Raw genomic sequence first — 18,317 nt, 5'->3', positions numbered from 1 at the left:
AAAAACAAAAAACAAATAGAATAATAATTGGCATTTATTCAGCTGTTACAGTGTGCCAGAGGCTGTGCTGAGCCCCTTACATTATTTATAATTCTCACCACAACCTCATCAGGTTATCATCATCCCGATTTACAGACACAGAGACTGAGACTGGGGGCAGTTTTAAGTGGTCACCCAGCAAATGGGACGTGCAAGCCCAGATCTACTGACTCCAAAGCTCCCTTCATAAATAGCCATCCTGGGCCTTCCACAAATGGCCCCTCGATCCCAGCACAGCCCATGGGGTGCACCCCTTTGCACTCTCACTTAAGAGCACTTTCTCCCTGATTCCTGGCCAACTTACATGCACTAAGTGTAGACTTGGGAGTGGAAGTCTCTGCCATTTTCATTTGAATATTCCAGGGCCACTGCCATCATCTTAATGCATGAAGATGCATGAAATATAGGAAGTAACCAAATCAAGTAAGAACCGCTTCTGTTTGAGGCGAAGAAAACAGCTTGCCTGGCCACTAGGGATAGAGAACCTTCATTAACCGGACTGGATCCTGGGGGTTGGGATGAGCCATCCTGACTTAATGAATTTAACTGGCCTTCCTGCTTTCACTTAAAAATCAAGAGCATTTGGTCAGACCATCCTACAGTAGGGTAAGGATGCCTTTATTCCTGTAACACTAGGGGTGAAAACAATCACTAGTTGTTACACTGCCGTGTATTTGCTCTTTTCTTTTTTTTGGTTTGATTAAACATGCATGAAAGAAGGGAATTTCTTTGGATAAATTGCTGGAATAAATTGCCTTTAGTCCGTTAAAGATTAGTTGAGCAGTTGCTCTTTTAGCAGCTGTAGGCGAGGTACTGTCAAGGAATGGAAGTATTAAACATGGTCTCCAACCTCAAAGGATTTGCATTCTACTTAAGGAGACAAAAAAATAACACATGCAGAACTAGCAGAAGGACATGTTGGGGACATGGGCATTGCAGCATGGGGTATCGTGTTCAAGGACTTGGACTCTGGAACCAGACTCCCTTGGTTCAAATCCAGCTCCGCCGTTTCCACACGGTCTTTGGCATATCACTTTACCTCCCCGTGTTCAGTTTTCTCATCTGGAGAACAGGACTATTACTGGCATCTACCTCCTGCGTGTAAAGCACTTAGCCTGATGCCTGACACTTAGCAAGCACTCAGTGCATGTTTAGCTGTTGTTGTGGCTACTACTGTCAAGCATTCGACGGTTATTTATAACGTTGGCTCCAAGTGCGTTGGAGAGATCGATGAAAGCTGGAGTAATCACAGATGACTTCATGAGGAAGGTGGGAAGGGAGAGGAGTATGTTTCAGCTTAGCAAGTGGAAGAGAAGAAGACATTTAGAACAAGCTAACAAGCAGCAGGCACGATTATGCCAAGTGCAGGGTACAGATTCTGGGAAAGCAAACCAGAAGAGAAGTTGTGTTTGGGGTTGCAAGAGCTCAAGTTGGATAGGTACGTGGGTGTGAAAACCAGGTGGGGGATTTTGCCTTAATGCCGTGGGGGACCCGCTCTGTGGTGGGTAAGGGGAGTATCATGAGGCTGAGGTTTAAGTGACTCATTGGAAGGACAATGAGCCAAAGGCAGGGCACGATCCATGAACTGTGACGGGAAGGCTGACCAGAGGGACAAGGCCCCAAGACAAGTTTCAGCAAAGAGCTTAAACCAGAAATGGCAAATGTGGGGTGCCTGGGTGGCTCAGTGGTCGAGCATCTGCCTTTGGCTCGAGTCGTGAATCTGTGGTCGCAGAATTGAGTCCTGCATTGGGCTCCCTGCATGGAGCCTGCTTCTCCCTCTGCCTGTGTCTCTGCCTCTCTCTCTCTCTCTCATGAATAAATAAATAAATAAATAAATAAATAAATAAATAAATAAATAAATAAATAAATAAATAAAAATCTTAAAAAAAAAAGAAAGGGCAGATGTGGGAGGCCTGTTACAGAGGGAAAGAGGGAGCCTTGGTGATACTGGGGGCCTGGCTGGCTCAGTCAGTAAAGCATATGACTCTTGATCTCAAGGTCATGAGCTCGAACCCCACTTTGGGCATAGAGATTATTTAAAAAAAAAAAAGGAAAAGAAAGAAACCTTGGTGATAGATCAGCTCTGAGGTTGCAAGAAAAGGAGAAGTTCCAGCTGGCTTTCAGGCTTTTCACTTTGAACCCCGGCAGAATGATGATCTGACCCCCGGGAAAGGGATAGCATAAAAAAATTTTTTTTTAATTAAAAAGGCACTCCACTCGCATCCTAAAATATTAAAATGAGAAGAAACTTAAGTCAGATCAGTCGTTTAGTAAAATTTTCTGCCTTATACAGGAATCTCTTTTATGATAAAATGTCGTCTTCATAGTAAGATGATTTGGTAAAATAATGCATTTAGACGCCTAGTTGCCACAATCGAGAGACAGGTGGGGATCCCCAGAGGCTGTGTCCCTTTGACGTTTGCAAATCAAGAACTGGGACATCTGATGACAAACAGGGTCTGTGTGGTGTTTCCAGCCCAGAGGTGGTGGGCCGGGGTGGGGGGGGGGGGGCGGGGGGAGCCAGAGACAGGGTGTGGCCCCCCCACCCCAGGGAATGAACGGAGAGGGAGGAGCCTCACTCAGAGACACGAGGAGGCTTGGACTCAGAGATGATTAATTCATTCCTCCCGAAGATGTCTGAGCTTTGCAAAGCGCCTGAGTACGCTAAGTTTCACTCCTTTGTGGCTGAGATCATTAGTATCATTCAACCATGAGAAGTGTGCTAAAATAGTGCAGATGTGTCTAGAGCCACTCTTTAAACGAACATGACGTCGGAAGTGACGATAGAAGGCCGGCCCACCCGACGCTAATGCTCCTTCACCCATGGGCCTTGAAGGTGTCGTGATGCTTCCCGAGAGTGTTGAAAAGTCAAAATGCTTTGCACTCTTTCTCATCCCAAACTGTTCTCAAGGTAGTGACATATTATCCTCCACTTTTGAAAGACAAGGAGAAGGAATGAGGTGGGATGTCATCATATTCTGCTCCCAAGCCCCAGTGGCTTCCCATCACAGGACGGGAGCCAAAGGCTTTAGCGGGGCTGGCGAAAGCCCCATAAAACCTGTCCTTGTGGCCCATTTTATTATTCTTCATGGCATTTGTCACCGTCTGACCCGTATCACGGCCACTCAGTTAGTATATCTCCTTCCCAGACTAAGCGGCACGCCCCGTGGGAGCCAGGGATTGAGTTCACTGCTGTGCTCCTAGCACCAGGTACAGTGCCAGGCACGCGGGGAAAGCTCAGAAAGACTTATGGCGGGAAACGAGAGTGAGCAAAAGCAGCCAGCAGCAGTGGGGGTTGATGTCGTTCTGTGACCAAACTGATGCCTGCATAAACCCACAGCCCTCTCCTTTCTCTTACCGAAAGCCTGGGTGACTGTTCACCTCATTCCACCTGAGAAGGACCAGGGCCCGTGAGTGTGCATGATTGGCATCCAGTTACCTGCTTGGTCTCATTCTATTTCCACTTTCTTTTGCTGTGAACCCCCCCACCAAGGCCTCTGGCCCACCCACCCCTGTCCCCAGCTGCAACTCCAGCGATCTAGGCGTCCCGCTCCTCACAGAGCAAAGTGGGGGGGGGGGGGGGGTGTGCTCCTTCCACCTCGGACAGATTCACTGCACACTTTGGCCCGAAAAGCACAGGAGTTTCCAGGGGTTTCTAAGTGTCATTAGTGTGTGACAGATGCTTTTCCACTGCAGTCGGTGGTTGTTAGATCCTGATAAGGGCTTCCAGATGGTGACGGACGATGACACCGGTCACCGAGGACAAAGAGGGGCCCTGCCGAAGAGCAGGGAACTAATAATAAGCCTCATAAGGAGCCATGGTGATTCGGCCCAGAAAGGAAGCTTGGAGGGCTAATCAGCTGCCCAGTCACTCAGTCATTCAACACACCTTTATCTCATTTCTTCCGTACCAGGCACTGGTCTCAGCACCGGAGACACAGTGGCCGTCCAGAACGAGGCTCTCTAAGGGGAGGGGGCACGGTGCTCGGGCACCCCCCCTCCCCTGCCTCTGTGTGTCAAGCAAAGGCTCCCTGTGCAAATAACACTTGGGCTGAGAACGGAGGAGCAGGAGTTAGCCGTGGGTGGGCGCCTCAGCAAAGGGAGCAGCCTGCCCGGTGGCCCTGCCGCAGGTAGCAACCTTCAGAGGAGGGCAGTGGAGAGGCTGGGGGGGGGGGGGGGCAGGCCCAGGACGACGAGAAGAGGCAGGACCAGCCTGTGCGCGTGGGCCCAGCCCCAGGGCCCTTGCCAGGAGCGCAGGCAGACTACAGAGAGTGAGGAAGGGCTAGCGCGAGGGTGGCGAGGACGCCCGGACACCCAGACACCTTCCCAGGAGTGAGGTGGCCGCAGCGCCGAGAGTGACAAAGCAGCAGGACCTGCAGAGGACACGGGGCGGATGTCCTGAGCTCCTTCCCCACGCAGGCCCTGCGCTGCCCCGGGAGGCCGGGTGATGGGCAGGTAGACGCAGCTCCAGGGAAGGAGGGAAGGAGGGCTCTTGGCATTCTGGTCTCATCAGCCGGGCGGTTTGCTAGGCAGCAAACCGTGAAAGAGAAGCAGAATTCTGGAGAAGGTAAATTTTGGCTGTTATATTTGAGAGGCCCTCTGAGGCCTCCCCGCGGAGACACGGAGGAGAGAATCCATTTTACAGGTCAGGGATCCAGGAGGGAGGGCCCATCGGATGATCCGGGGCAGGTGCCGCGGGAGTCAGGAGAGGGGTCGAAGCCAAGAGACGGAGCACAATCCCCGTCAGTGCACAGCGTTTATGATCACTCAGTTCATACCCCCACAGGATCTGGAGAAACAGGATTGAGGTGTCGGTGACAGACTATTATTTAAAACACTGGCGTGTTTACGCACCACGGAAAGTGGCTTGGCCTAAGGCTCACTGGCCCTCGCTATGATTACAGGAAGGTCAACGGCAGAAGCCTGGATGCTGTGGCTCCATGACGCTGGCCTCGGTGACAGCACCAAGTCAGGCTTTCAGCAAGGGCTTCACCCTGGGAGGCACAACGCCCTAGGCCCCGCCTGGAAAACACTCCGTGGAAAAGACGTTTCAAGTCCACGCGTTAAATACACACATATTATGGACAGCCTTTGTCTAGCGGCCTCGAAGAATCGTAAATGTGTTAACGTAATTCAGTCAGAAATAAAAGCTATAGGGTGACGATAACTCCTTTACCTTTCGGGTTCATCTAAACAGTGAACAAGTTGGCTGAGCGTCACCGTGTCCTCCAGGGCCCGTGACACCCGTGACACAGATTATCCTACCTGCGGAGTCTGCTACCTTTCCTGCGACAAAATGCAAAGGGGAGGACATTGCGTGGGCATCTGAATCCTCCTCCCAAAGGGGAGAATTTCAAGGAGAGCGAGTCAGCTGGTGACATACCAGAGCCCAAGTCCATTGTAGTGCAGGCCTCTGGACACCGCCTCCTTTTTTCTACAAAACCATCCTGCTTAGAAGACAGCTTTGATCCTGACTTGACTGCCTGTCATGATGTCTTCAAAAATATATCTATTTTTATATATATACGGAGGGACAGAACTTTATTTTCAAGGGAAAGAGAGTATTTACACCCAGGAGATCCTCCTTCCAGGTTTCTGAGCTTTCTTGACTCCACCTGAGGCGAGAGCCCACCACGGCCCCCAGCAGGGCCACCCACGGATTGTGTAGGTAGTTCTCCAGCCAGCGCTGGGGACCCTGTTCTCAGAGCCTGGGGTTTGCAGTGTGCAACCTGCCTGGCCCTGGACAGACAGACAGACACACATACACACACCCACCACCTGCCACAAACCGTCTGGAGCTGCATCTGTGCAGCTGTCCACCCCCCACCCCCACCCCGCCGCCCCGGGAGGTGGGAAACCAAGGCAAGGGGAAGTAGAGGTAATGAGATGAGTAAAAGAGCGGACACCCATCAGTTCTCTTGTTGAAACTATAGTTAACGATCAACAGACTATCGCTGCCCTCGTTTATTAACCTTCTCCTGCCTTCAGGAGGAAAATATGAGGTATCTTTAGGGAAGCTGCTTCTGTCAACAGTGGCTGCTATTTTAAGACTGAGAAGAAGTAGGAGAAATTGGGCAAAGACAGTCTTTATTTTCTTTTTTCTTCCAAAATGTGTACTGGGTGTAAATATATTGCTTATCTTAGAAAGAAAACTAACACAAAATAAATTTATCTACGGGAGCTCCCGCTAATAAGTCTCAGAGCACATATCCACCAACGGTTTCCTATCAGAGATCCCTTGCAGCCTTTGTTTGAATTGATCTGTTGAAGGTTTACATATTCTTCTAATTCTTGTTGTAGATGACGTAATGAAAAAAAAAAAAAAAACAGTAAAGCCCGACTAACACAACGGGTTGATATATTGATGTTTGTTTCAGCTTTTATTAACCCTCACATTGTGAGATCTCCTCTCAGAAAATCCAAAATGACTTTATCCAAATCTTGAACGGTTTACTTTCAGCAACACACGCACGCACACACACCTTCACAAATGTTGAATGATTCCGAGGAGGGAAGAAAAGCTCCTTTCGCTTGTCATTTTACTTACAGGCTTTGTGTCGGCACGGGGGAGGGAAAAAAAAAAAAAGTTCTTTTTGCTTTCGAGATGGACATGGATTTCCAAGCCATTTGGCTCAAGAGATAGTTTAAATAGGAATGAATTTAATATACCTTTAATTCTCTGAAATAAGAGAACTCCAGCTGAGGTCTGGTCCAGGGCAGAGTCTGTTCTCGACACTGAAGAAAATCTATCACATTAATCCCCGCGGCTCAGAGTCCAAAGCTGCGTGAACAGAATGCTCGAGGGTAGGTTCTCACACAGCAGAACGCTTTGAAAGAAAACTTTAAAAACAAAACGACTGTTCGGAGAATACCAGGCCTTGTGTGGAATCATGCAGCACGTAAGAAAAGATAGAAATAATTATGCTTGAGAAACACAGCTAATTAAAAATAACTCAGTGCATAAAAGGAAAACTATAGAATAACTTCTCCGCTCCAGCGTAAATGTGAGATGCCACATAATGAAATAGTAGGATTTTTTAAATTTCATTTCACACTGGCATAAAAGAGATGGAGAGGAAAATTACATCGCCACAAAATGCCAGGGTAGATTTGCTAAAGACGTTATCATGTACTGTGTTTAAAACAAAAATCTAATTGCTGTAATTTATCATAGCTCTTGTTATTAAAACCATGCTAATTTAAGGATTTTAATTATTTGCCACTTTTGCGTATTGTGACTTTTCGTAGAAGATACCATGAAAATTTCTGATTCTATCAGCCTTTGTATGATTTTTTCCTTTTTTTTTAAGGAGCTCCTAAGGAAAATTAACATGCTTTCAACATACAATCGTGTTTCCATCGGTAATAAAAACTCCCTGTGTTTTTCTTCTGGTTTGTTCAGTGAAATATCTGGAACTGCTTTATAATTGCTGAGCTTGATATGTGAGAGCACAGGCTGCCGAATCAATTTTATTTTATTTATTTATTTTTTTTTGCCGAATCAATTTTAATTCCCCGTACACACATCTAGCCTTAGAGCAGGGTGGACGCCGCCCTTCCTTTTGGATTGGAGAGAGGATTCTCCAAATGATCCGAGAAATTTCTTTTTTTTTTTTTTTTTTTTTTTTTTTTTTTTTTTTTGATCCGAGAAATTTTCAAAGAAAAGGTTCTACTGACTGGGGCATGAATTTGTCGCTTGGTCTTGAGAAATCAGACTCGTAAGACAGTCATTGAGGCAAGATTGCTCTTTAAGAACAAACATTAAACAGCACCCTCCCGGCCGGCCAGTAGGAGAAAGGTAGGGAGGGAAGCGAGGAATCCTAGAGTATAAAAGAAAAAAACTACCCCGGGAGTAAAGAGGGCCACTATCAGCGATGGGGGGAGAGGTGGAGGGAAGGAGCCAGAGGCAAAATCATTTCTCTGCCGTGCGTATGGAAGGCCTTGTGGAAATAGAGCCCATTGCAACAAAATACATGGGCTGCAGCAAATTGTCTTTGCCTTGGGAGAAGCATGGTGGTCTGATTTGGTTTTTATGCACCTCATAAGAGCACACCATGGTCTCCTGTGCCAAGGAATCCGTGAGAGTAGTGTTATGATTTGATACTTTATGCATTAATTAAAATACAACATCATGGGACACCTGGGTGGCTCAGCGGTGGAGCGCCTGCCTTCGGCCCAGGTTGTGATCCCAGGATCGAGTCTCACGTCGGGCTCCCTGTGGAGAACCTGCTTCTCTCTCTTCCTATGTCTCTGCCTCTCTCTCTGTGTCTCTCTTGAATAAATAAATAAAACCTTTTTTTTTTTAAGATTTTATTTATTTACTCATAGAGACACAGAGAGAGAATGTGAGGCCAAGACACAGGCAGAGGGAGAAGCAGGGCTTCATGCGGGGAGCCCGACGTGGGACTCGATCCAGGGTCTCCAGGATCACACCCTGGGCTGCAGGTGGCCCTAAACCGCTGCGCCACCGGGGATGCCCGATACATAAAATCTTTAAAAAAAATAAAATGCGACATCGTTTCAAAGCAAAGGAAAAAACGTGTATAAAATTAGTTTCCTAAGTCACAAGTCAGCCCTACATCCAGACCAAACCCATGACATTCGGTGTGGTCAGAGATTCAAGTTCTAGAAGCCAGAGCTTTTTAAGGAGCTTTTCAGTCCAATCTTTTAATGGGAAAATTAAAATTAGACTAGCTTGCTGGAGGTCCCAGAGCCAGGACCAGCTGCTCTGTTGTAGGTCGCTCTTGCTCACTGCCTTCCCATCCCCCTCTACGGGCTTGCTCCTGTGGAAGTGGCTTCCTAGCACTTCCCACCATCACCCCCAACCCCATACCGGGCGCCGTCCTCCCCGCCAGTCGCCAGTCGAGTAACCCATGTGTTCTTTCTGCAGGTGCAAAGTTCCCCATTAAGTGGACGGCCCCCGAGGCAGCCCTGTACGGGAGGTTCACGATCAAGTCTGACGTGTGGTCTTTCGGAATCTTACTCACAGAGCTGGTCACCAAAGGAAGAGTGCCATACCCAGGTAAGAGTGGGACCTGGCAGAGATGGGCCCCTGCCTGGATGCTCTCTTAACGCTTTTGCCTTTTGAAGCCCCATCCTCGACTTTCTGCCAAGCGTGAGTTTGAGGAACACGGGCAGGTATTTAGCCAGGGAGGAGCAGAACCGGGAGCCACCGTGGGCATCGTGGAGACAAGCAGCTACCGTGCACTGTGTGCACTGTGTGCAGGCTCCACGTAAACGGCAGCTCGGATGAGCGCTTCCGTCCACCCCAGTTCACGGAGCCTGCTCTCTCAGTGTCAGCATGCAGCCTCGGCTCCTGGAATAGATATGGTCCTGGCACAGCCTCACCCCAAATAGGGTTTACAGACACTTCCAGGAAGAGGAGGAGAAGAGCCCCCATTGCCTTTCTGATTACACTGTAGCACTGACCCATGGCGTGAGCCTGGCAAGAAAATGCCAGGACCTGCTCTCTCCGCAGACCCCGCTCCAGATGGCCAGAGGTACATGGGAAACGCAGCTTAGAAGCTACCCATTGCCCGTTTCCAAACAGTCAAAATGTGCTCCACAATAGCAAGTGTAATGTCAAGAAACTGGAGATTCTTCTTAGGCCCTGGAAATTTCCTAGACTATCAGACTCCTGCCTTTCAAAGAAACCTCAGGTTTAGGTTATCCACGCTTAAATTCATTAATTTCAACAGATGGTGACGTAAAGGACACTCGTGCCATTTCACCTCCACGCTTTAGTGGTTATACTATAGCACATGGACGATCTGCTTTCTGAAATGTTAAGGACATATTTTTCAGTTACTGTTGAGGGAAGAAAGAACATAGCTCCCCCTCGTTCCCTGCCTAAGAAAGGAGCTTAAAAAAAAAAAAAAAAGCCACGATAGAAACGATAGTGGAGATTAATGAGGAATCGAGGTCTCTTGCAAATCCTGGGTTTTGTAATTCTATCTTCACAGTCAGAGGAGACAGCGAGGGCAGATTAATTTGTAATCCCTTTGTTCGTTTTTTTATGATTATTTCTGGTCATCTTCGGAGAATGCAGAGAAGCAAAGAGGATCTCTTTTCAGGTCGGCGTGGCCTTGAGACTCCTAGGGGAGCCGGGTTGGCACAGAGACAAAATGGACAAAATTCCGTGTCTCTCAAGTGCCAGCCCTGGGCGTTTGGAGATGCGGGTGGAAGTCGGCTGCTCCCAGCACCCCCAGCCGCCCGGAGCGCCCGGAGAGCGGCCAACCAGCAGGGACGAAGGGGCGTCCGGCGCGGCCTGCAGCGCAGCCTGGGCATTTTTGAGTTGCTTCTTGGGGGAGGCAATGCGCAGGTCCTTGGGATTTTGAAGATATGAAAGCACCTTTTTTTTTTTTTTTTTTGGCCTGAATTTCAAACTAATTTCTCCCTGAGTCCCCCAGGGTCACAGTCAGCCAGTGTGTTGAACGCAACGGAGGGGAAAAGGTTAATGTTGTTTAGCCTTTCTCAGAAGGCTTTCCCCTCAGTGACACAAAGCCAGTTTTTGTTCCTGCGGGTGCAGGCGGATCCAAGACAAAGGGGCGGGGGGGGGGGGGGGGGGGGGTGCCCGGACGAGGCCGGCAGGTGTGCGCTTCTGACCCAGAGTCTTTTACCAAGTTTGGTCCTACGTACCCAAGGAGAATGGCCTCGTTTTATAACTGAGGCTAAGATCGGGTCATTGAGCAGAGCCTCCCGTGAGGACGCCTTGCTGTACCTAGGAAGGAAGCACAAAGAAGACATTCACGCTCTGCGGAGCTGGTCAGAAGCTTCCTAGGAGCTAGGCCTGTGTCGCCGGCTGGGGCTAGAGCAACGGCAAGATACACGGATTCGGTCCCGGCGCTCACGGACCTTACGGTCAGGTAGATGGGATAGGCATCGAATTTAGGAAGAAATCAGTCTTTTCTGTTCCTTACTTATTATTTGAGGAAATCGTCCTCATGGGATGAATTAACTGGAATCTACCCACGGTGGGCCTCGAATTTTGATCGGATAATGGGGGCGGGGGCGCGTGATTCGGGTCTACAGAGCGGGCCCTCCCTCAGAATCCCGTGAGGGCGGCGGGGGGGAAACGAGACCTACGTCCACCTGCTTCTGCATCGCTCTGTCCTACGAGCGGCCGCTGACAGGCCCGGGGAGGCGCCAGGGCCCAGGAGGACGGAGCTCACTCGAGGAGTTGGAGGGCCCAAGTCTGGAAGCGCACCTGGAACGGCCGCCGGAGCCGTGGCCTCCCGAGCTCGGTGTCGCCCAGCTTCCCGCGGACGTCACGGTGACGGGAAGGACCTTCCTGTCCACGTAGTCACGGCCGGTGTGGCCACGTCAGCCAGCGTGGGCCCGGGCCCTGCCTCCCTGCTGCGCTGCGGCCTGCTCGTGGTGTACGTGGGCGCCCCCCGGCCCCCGCCAGCGTGGACGTCTCCACCCACGCGGACATTTCTCAGGGGGCTCCGGCGTACTTTTAAGTGATTCCTTTTTCGAGAACAGCAGGTCGGTATCTTTCCGGATTCTTTCATACCTGAGCGTGACCCGCCGTCACCCTGACCCAGAGGAAAGGCAACTGGTAGACGAGGATGGAGGTCGAGGGAGGGGAGGGGCCTCCTCCCCGGGTTCATCGAGCCTTCACGAGAGAAGTTCCAGAAGTAGGAATCAGAGAAGGGGCCCAGGGTGGAGGGAGGCGGGACCACATGAGGAGCAGAGGGTCAAGGAGACGCGAGACGCGGGGTCGGCAGGTCAGTCCCTGAAAGGAGCGGACCCAACGGAAGGCAGGAAGGACGACCTCACTGGGAGTGACAGCTTTGGAGCCAGGGGAAAAAAAAGAAAAAAAAATACACTGGGATGTGACACGGAGACGGGCGTGGGGGAGCAGAGGGGAGTCGCACGCGCCCCTCCCGGGCAGAGGCCGCTGCCCGTGCGCGTCCCGGAGGCGCCGCGGGTCCAAAGGGCAGCTGTGCCCCCCACAGTCCCCGGCTGCTGCGGGCGCCAAGGCCAGAGCCCCTGTCTGCAGCGGCGGCGGCACGTGTACCCGAGGGGACCGACGGCGCTCGCGGGCAGGGGCTCTCCCTCTCCGGGGCTGCTGCAGAGGACGGGAGTCCGGCTCCCTGCCCGTCACTGGCCTCCAGCGCCTCCCGCCACGTCCTTCCTTCGCTCTTTGCCTCCGCTGCCCCGTGTCAGGCCGCCACCCGCTGTGCCGTGACCCCTTCGTGGGACTTCCTGCTTCGGTTTCTCCTCCCCGCTCACCCCTTCTGTCACTGTCACCGCCGGGTTGTTATCCTAGAAAACAGAGACACGGTTATCTCACTCTCCTAGTTAGAAGCATCTGGAAGGTGTGGTTTCCCTTCCCCTTCCAGAGAAACTCCAGAAGCCTTAGCTTCGCGTCCTCCTTAGTAACCCTTTCTTTGAGGGGAGTGTGGTCGGGGAGTGGAGGGGGGTGGAGGAGACTCCTTGAGTCGCTCCACAAATATTTATTGAGCACCTACTGTATGCCAGGCCTGGTTCAAGCACTGACCCGTGCCCTCATGAGCATTTATTCTTCTTGGACAAGACAGACAATAAACAAAGATAGGCAAACTCTGTTTGTGTGGGGGGCGGGTGGGGTGGGGGGGTGAGAGGAAAACAAAACGAGGAAGGGGATGGAGAGAGGCAAGGGAAGGGCCCACAGGGAGGGCGGCACCTGAGGAAGGACCTGCAGGACGCAGGCTCCAGGGAGCTGTGTGGCAGGGCGTCCTCCCTCCCGGCAGCAGCGTGGCTGGAGCAGAGGGAACGGGAGGCCCAAGGGGCCCGGGGAGACCACAGAGGGCCTCCCAGGTCACTGTGAGGACTGGGGCTGTTGTCCTTAGTGAGGTGGGGGGTCACTGACGGGCCTGAGTGGGAGAGTGACATGACCTGGCGGCGAGTTCCTTCTTGCCACCCCCGGCCCTCACCCTGGGCCATCCCGCTGACCCAAGTCGCTCCTCTCGGCTCCACTGTCGGCCTCACCGTCCTTCAGAGCCCAGCCCAGACATCGCCTTCTCCACGTCCACCCCAAATGACCCGCCCCGTCTGCTTGCCTCCGTGCCACCCGGGGCCCAGCGGCGTCTGCCCATGCAGACTCTCAGTGAGCGTAAGCCCACACAGGGTGGGTGGGTGGGTGGGATAGCAAAAAGAGACGGGCGGAGGGCAGGGGAGATTATTCCGATGAGTTTTTTGAGACAAGCTCTCCTTCAGGTTGGCTGATGGCCTGCAAAGCCTTTTAACTCTGTTGCCCCACCTGCACCATAAAGAAACGCAGCGCGTGTTGGCCCATCGCGAGCTGGCCTCTGCCCTCAGAGTTGCCCCGGGAAGCCCGCGTCCCAGCTCCGGTCCAGGCAGGCAGTCCCGCCGTCCTGTGCCCCGGCTCTAGCCTGCACAGCTGCTCCGTGAATTCGGCAGGATCCGGAGAGGCAGGAGCGGGCCCTGAAGCCCGGCACATTGACCCCTGCACTTGAAGCACTTTTGAATCTTTCCCTGAGTGGCAGCTCCTGGCTTTCGCGAATGTATGAATGTATCCAGCCGCCCGACGGGGACTTAAAGCGACAGGGGAAACTAGGGAAACCAGCAGGTCTCCTCCTTAGAGAATTGCAAGCCCCACCCGTCCCCCGCCGCCCACCCCACCGCCCCACTGGGACACCCGCGGCCCTGGACCCCACGCACATTGCTCTGTGCTCAGCAGCCACCTTCACCACCTGCCTTCTCACCTCCTGCTAGGCTCAGCGTGCCCACCGAGCAGATTTTTCTGGGGGTAGGAAAAGAGGAGACTCTCGGGCCAGGAACCTGGGAAGCAGGAGGGAAGCGCGACTCTCAGCCAAGGGTGCTCTGCCCTCCGCCCCCATCCACCTCCCGGGCTCCTCTGCTCAGCTCCCGAGTGCCCCCCAGAGAGGGAAGCCAGCCTGGAGTTGCCGCCCTTCCCTACGGGGTTTCTCGGGGCCAGCTGGCTGCGGAGAGGGGGGAGTGGGGAGGAGAAGGCACCCGGAGAGGGCAGCCAGAGAGAAGCTTTCTGCTCCTGAGCCCCAGTCCCGCTGCCCTTCGTGGTCAGCTCAGTGTTTCCAGGGCCTTCCCCGTGGACACCCTGGCGCTCTTCCTCCCGTCTCCTCCTCTGGGACAGTTCTTCATGGTGCTGCGTGATCCACGTCAAACAGCCCTGCTGTACCATGGCACCTGAGTAGCTGTCCTTTCCACATCCGTTAGTACGGTGGGCTTAATAAAACCGGCTGCCCTGAGGTTATCAGGGAAGATGAGGCAAGAGAAACAAAACTAGTCGTTCTTGTGCCTTCCCAAAGTCACTCCTTCATTTTCGCCTCTGCTCTTTGATGAGCATCTGTCTGCCCTAAAGTGGCACTTTGATCCTTCACCAGACCTAACAGGACACCTCCCGACTGCTGCCCAGAGCCCGGGACGGTCTGGGGTACCACAGGCTCCTCGCCGTTAACTTTGCCCTCGGTCCCCTGGCAGACACAGGCGAGTAAACAGAAGGAGCTTCCCACAGGGTTTATGCAGAGAAGCCAGGGGGAGCCTCCGGAGAAAGCCTTCTGCACAAGAGAGCATAAGTTCTCTGAATGCAAAGCTCAGCTTGCAAAAAGCAACCCCAACGTCTGATAACCTCACATCGTTCCCGTTGCGAGAGGCTCCCTTTCCCCGTGGCACAAAATCCAGGTTCTTGAGACCCGTCGTCTAATCCAGATGTGGCCTTGATCCGCCAACGGATCGTGCAGAGCTGGCCCCTCAGAGATCCGCATTAGGAAGCTGCACAAATGGGAAGCCATAAAACCCAACACTCCCCTTTCATAGGAGACCCGTTTTTTGGGTTTTTTGGGGTTTGTTTTGTTTTGTTTTGTTTCAAACAGCTGCAAGCACAGTGAATGTTGACAAACGAAGAAACTGAGGCCAGGGGTGGTCAGGTCATCAGTTAGAGGTGCAGAGTTGGAAGTAGTGAAGTGGCTCCGCTGGGGGAAATGAGGTTTCTTCCCCTTCTCTAAAGAATCTGAAAGAAAAGGGGGATGAGGCTCTGTGGAGTTAGTGGGTAGCTCGAAGGAGAGGAACGGGAAAAATCTAAAAGAAGAAGAGGTGGAAAGACAAGGGGAGAAGGGAAGGGAACGCACGCACGTGTAAGCGGGAGGGTCGGACGCGTGGCCCCGGTTGGGAAGCCGGAGCAAGGCAGCCCAATGACTCAGGAAGGGTTCTGTGGTGGTGACGGCAGGAAGGGAGTAGGCGCGGGGGGCGCAGAGGCTCGGCCGCCCGCTGGAAATGGGGCTCTCTCCGTGACCGCCCCCGAAGGCCCGAAATCCATGGTGACGGGAGGCCCCGGGGAGGATCTAGGGAAGACGGATTGGAAGGCAAACCCCGGCACGGTCCACGTCCGTGGAGCTGTGACCCGTGGGAATGGCCCATTCTGCAGACGCAGCGAGAGGGCAGAGGCCGCCCGCAGAGGCCAGGTGGGGCCAAGCTGGCCGCCCAGCCCCGCGTCCTTCCTGACTGTGACACCTCCCAGGCCGGCCACCGCCCACCACAGGGACCACCCTCGGCTGAGAAACGGTCTCCCAGCAGCTCCCACTGGAAACCTGGAGGCCCGAGCGGTCCAAGGCAGTGTCACCCGGAAACGCGCCCACAGGCCGTGTTTTAAAGCCTCTGGCTCTTCTGTTTCTCTGCCAGCATCTCCCCCATGAAAAGGGAGGGAAAAGAAAAAAAACACTCCAGCACCCTCCTGCCTCCCTGCCTCCTCCACAGGAGGTATGGTGACCACTTCCCCTGGCCTGGTGTCCCCGCCGCCCTCCAGGCCCCGCCGCCGGCCTGCGTGGCCCCTGCCGGGCCCTTCCCGCACCGCCCAGGTGCTAGGTGCAGCCAGTGTCTTGGGAAAAGTGGCTCAAGGAGGGCAGCTCCCAAGTCCTTTTGGTAACAAAAATATGAAACCGTCGAAAAAGAAAAAAGGAAAATAGTCTCATTTCTATCGTAGTGTGGAGAGTAAAACCCACTTTTGCTAAAAAAAGAAATTCTTGAAACAATTGATCAAAATTCTTAGAGCTGGGAATACTTTTTTTTTTTTTTTTTTTAATATGAACACAATCCGCTTCATCTGGCTGTCGTTTGTAGAGTCAAAACTAGCCCAGGGTGCCTGGGGGGCTCAGTCAGTTAAGCCTGAGACCCGGGGGTGTCACAGATCGAGCCCCATGTCAGGCCCCCTGCTCAGCAGGGAGCCTGCTCCTCCCTCTCCTGCTCCCCCGGCTTGTGCTCACTCTCCCTCCCTCTCTCTGTCAAATAAATAAGTAAAATCTAAAAAAAAAAAAACAAAACTCTCCCCAGCCTTGCCCAGCGGCATCTCCAGATCGCGGGGTGCTGTGGAGGAGCATCTGCGGCTCCGCCCAGCCAGCCACGGCTCATGCGCGGCGGGAAGAGCTGATCCCGCTCGCGCCGTCCATTGTCCCCCGAATGTGCATTGTCTGTCTTCCCCACTTTTCTGGCCACACCGTCATTGGTATGTCTCGGCTTGGCCCAGGGAGCAGACTTGGTTACATATGGTCCCCATGCTTTGAGGAAGGCACGAGAAGAGACGAAGAGGAGGCGCGGGAGGAAGGGACCTGGAGCGAGGAAAGCGGCGGGCGTGTGACCGTGGGCCCGCGTGGGGGACCCTGGCCACCGCCGCCCAGGAAGCGGCCGTCTCGGGGATGCTGCGGGCACAGGGTCAAGGGGCTCTATCTGCCGTGGCTGGGACTTGGGCAGCGCCCTGGAAAAATAGGCCTGACCCAAGTGGCCAATTAAACTTTCCATTGGCAGAGATTGCACTAGGAGTCTTAAAAAAAAAAAAAAGAAAAATACGTGAAATCTTTCCATTTGAGTAGTTTGTTTTTTAACGAAAGGAAACATTTCCTGACATAAGCTCCACAGAGCAACAGGAGAATGATTAATTAAACTGCGCGGTGCCACTTCGGACAGTCTCCGCGCCAGAATAAAGCATTAGAAGGGGCTGGGGTGGGGGGTGAAACGCCTTCCAGGAGGGCCTGGCGGGCCTCCTGAGGTGCAGGCCTTGTGCCTCGTCTTTCCTCTTTGTCCCTACAGGCTCCTGGGGTGGGGGGGGGTGCAGGACCGGGGAGGTTCCCGCCTCTGAGATGGGAGCCAAGGACTGTGTAGGGCCCAAAGCAAAGGCTCTAGGGAACGCGGGTCCTCATGCACCTCCCGGTCCCTCCGGGCTGGTGGCCACGGGCCACGCTCAGGCCACAGCCCAAACTCGGGCCGGATGTGCTTCAGGACCAGGCTTCTGTAGACAGCACCGTAGGGCGCATGGACCGGTTAGCACGACGTCCTAGGAGGGCCCGAGGCCACGCTCCATACTCCGATACCTTCTCACTGCCCTAGCAGTTTGTACGAACAAATAAAAACAGTAAACAGCCTCAGGTTTTATGGCCAAGTGACGCCCGTTCGGGTCAGTTGTGCGGCCAGGTGAGTCACCAGAACTTCCCAGAGCTTGTTGGATTTAGGGATCGTGGATAAGGATGCGCTGGGCCCTGTCCCTCACCCGGTGTGTCCAGGGCACCGCAGGACGTTCTGCTGGCAGCACCACTCTCTGCCCCTTGCTTCCAGCTCCCCGCCCCATCCTGGGTTTTCGAAATGAGTTTTCAGCGGTTGGTGGAGGATTTAAGGTAACCAGCCACAGAGCTGACCCAGCACCCGACTGAGGAGGGTCCCTCCCAAATGTGAGCAAAGCTGATGTTAGAATAATTCCATCGAAGGCCTCCTTCAGCAGCAGGGATGATACATGGATTTTATCCCAAGAAGTTTCACTGGCTGAGAACAAGCAAGCATCCTGAAAGCGCTCGAGCAAGCATGTGACCGACGGGGCCGTGGCCGGTCCGGACAGGAGCCAGGACAAGCCCGGTTCCAAAAGCAACAACAGAGAGAAGGGCCACAGACCCCAGAAGTCAGGTCAGGGTTGCGCCGCGGGCCTCACGGGAGCTGCTGCGTGCATACGCTGGGTCCCCTGCTTTTATCTCTGAGACCCAGGGGAGGAAATCTAGGTTTCTGTGTGGCTTGAAATCAGGCCCTTGATTTTGTAAATGAAGCAGGTCAGCAGTTGGGGAGGATTCCAGATTACAAGCCTGGGGCCAAGCAGCAGCCAAAACACACAAGGGCTTGGCGGCAGTGGCAGGATGTGACACAGTGGGGAAAGGGAGGGGGAGGAGGACAGGAGCATGTCCGGCAGTGACCGGAGGAGGGGCCAGGCTTGGCCTCAGCCCACCTAGCTGGTCCCTGCGCTTCCTGCTCCGTCCGTCTCC

At 53.3% G+C, this 18,317-nt stretch overlaps 1 protein-coding gene across 3 annotated transcripts in view; it reads left to right on the top strand.

The window, feature by feature from the left end:
• The window catches only part of FYN (FYN proto-oncogene, Src family tyrosine kinase), a 211,762-nt gene that overhangs the window by 191,014 nt on the left and 2,431 nt on the right, over window positions 1-18,317 (top strand). For all 3 annotated transcript variants that reach the window (XM_038554982.1, XM_038554980.1, XM_038554981.1), the window contains one exon: window positions 8,930-9,061. In XM_038554982.1, coding sequence (XP_038410910.1) covers window positions 8,930-9,061 — 132 coding nt within the window. The remainder of the gene's footprint in view (window positions 1-8,929; window positions 9,062-18,317) is intronic.

Source organism: Canis lupus, chromosome 12 (genome assembly GCF_011100685.1).
Source record: "Canis lupus familiaris isolate Mischka breed German Shepherd chromosome 12, alternate assembly UU_Cfam_GSD_1.0, whole genome shotgun sequence".
NCBI lineage: Eukaryota > Metazoa > Chordata > Mammalia > Carnivora > Canidae > Canis > Canis lupus.
This window is presented reverse-complemented; position numbering and strand designations above follow the sequence as displayed.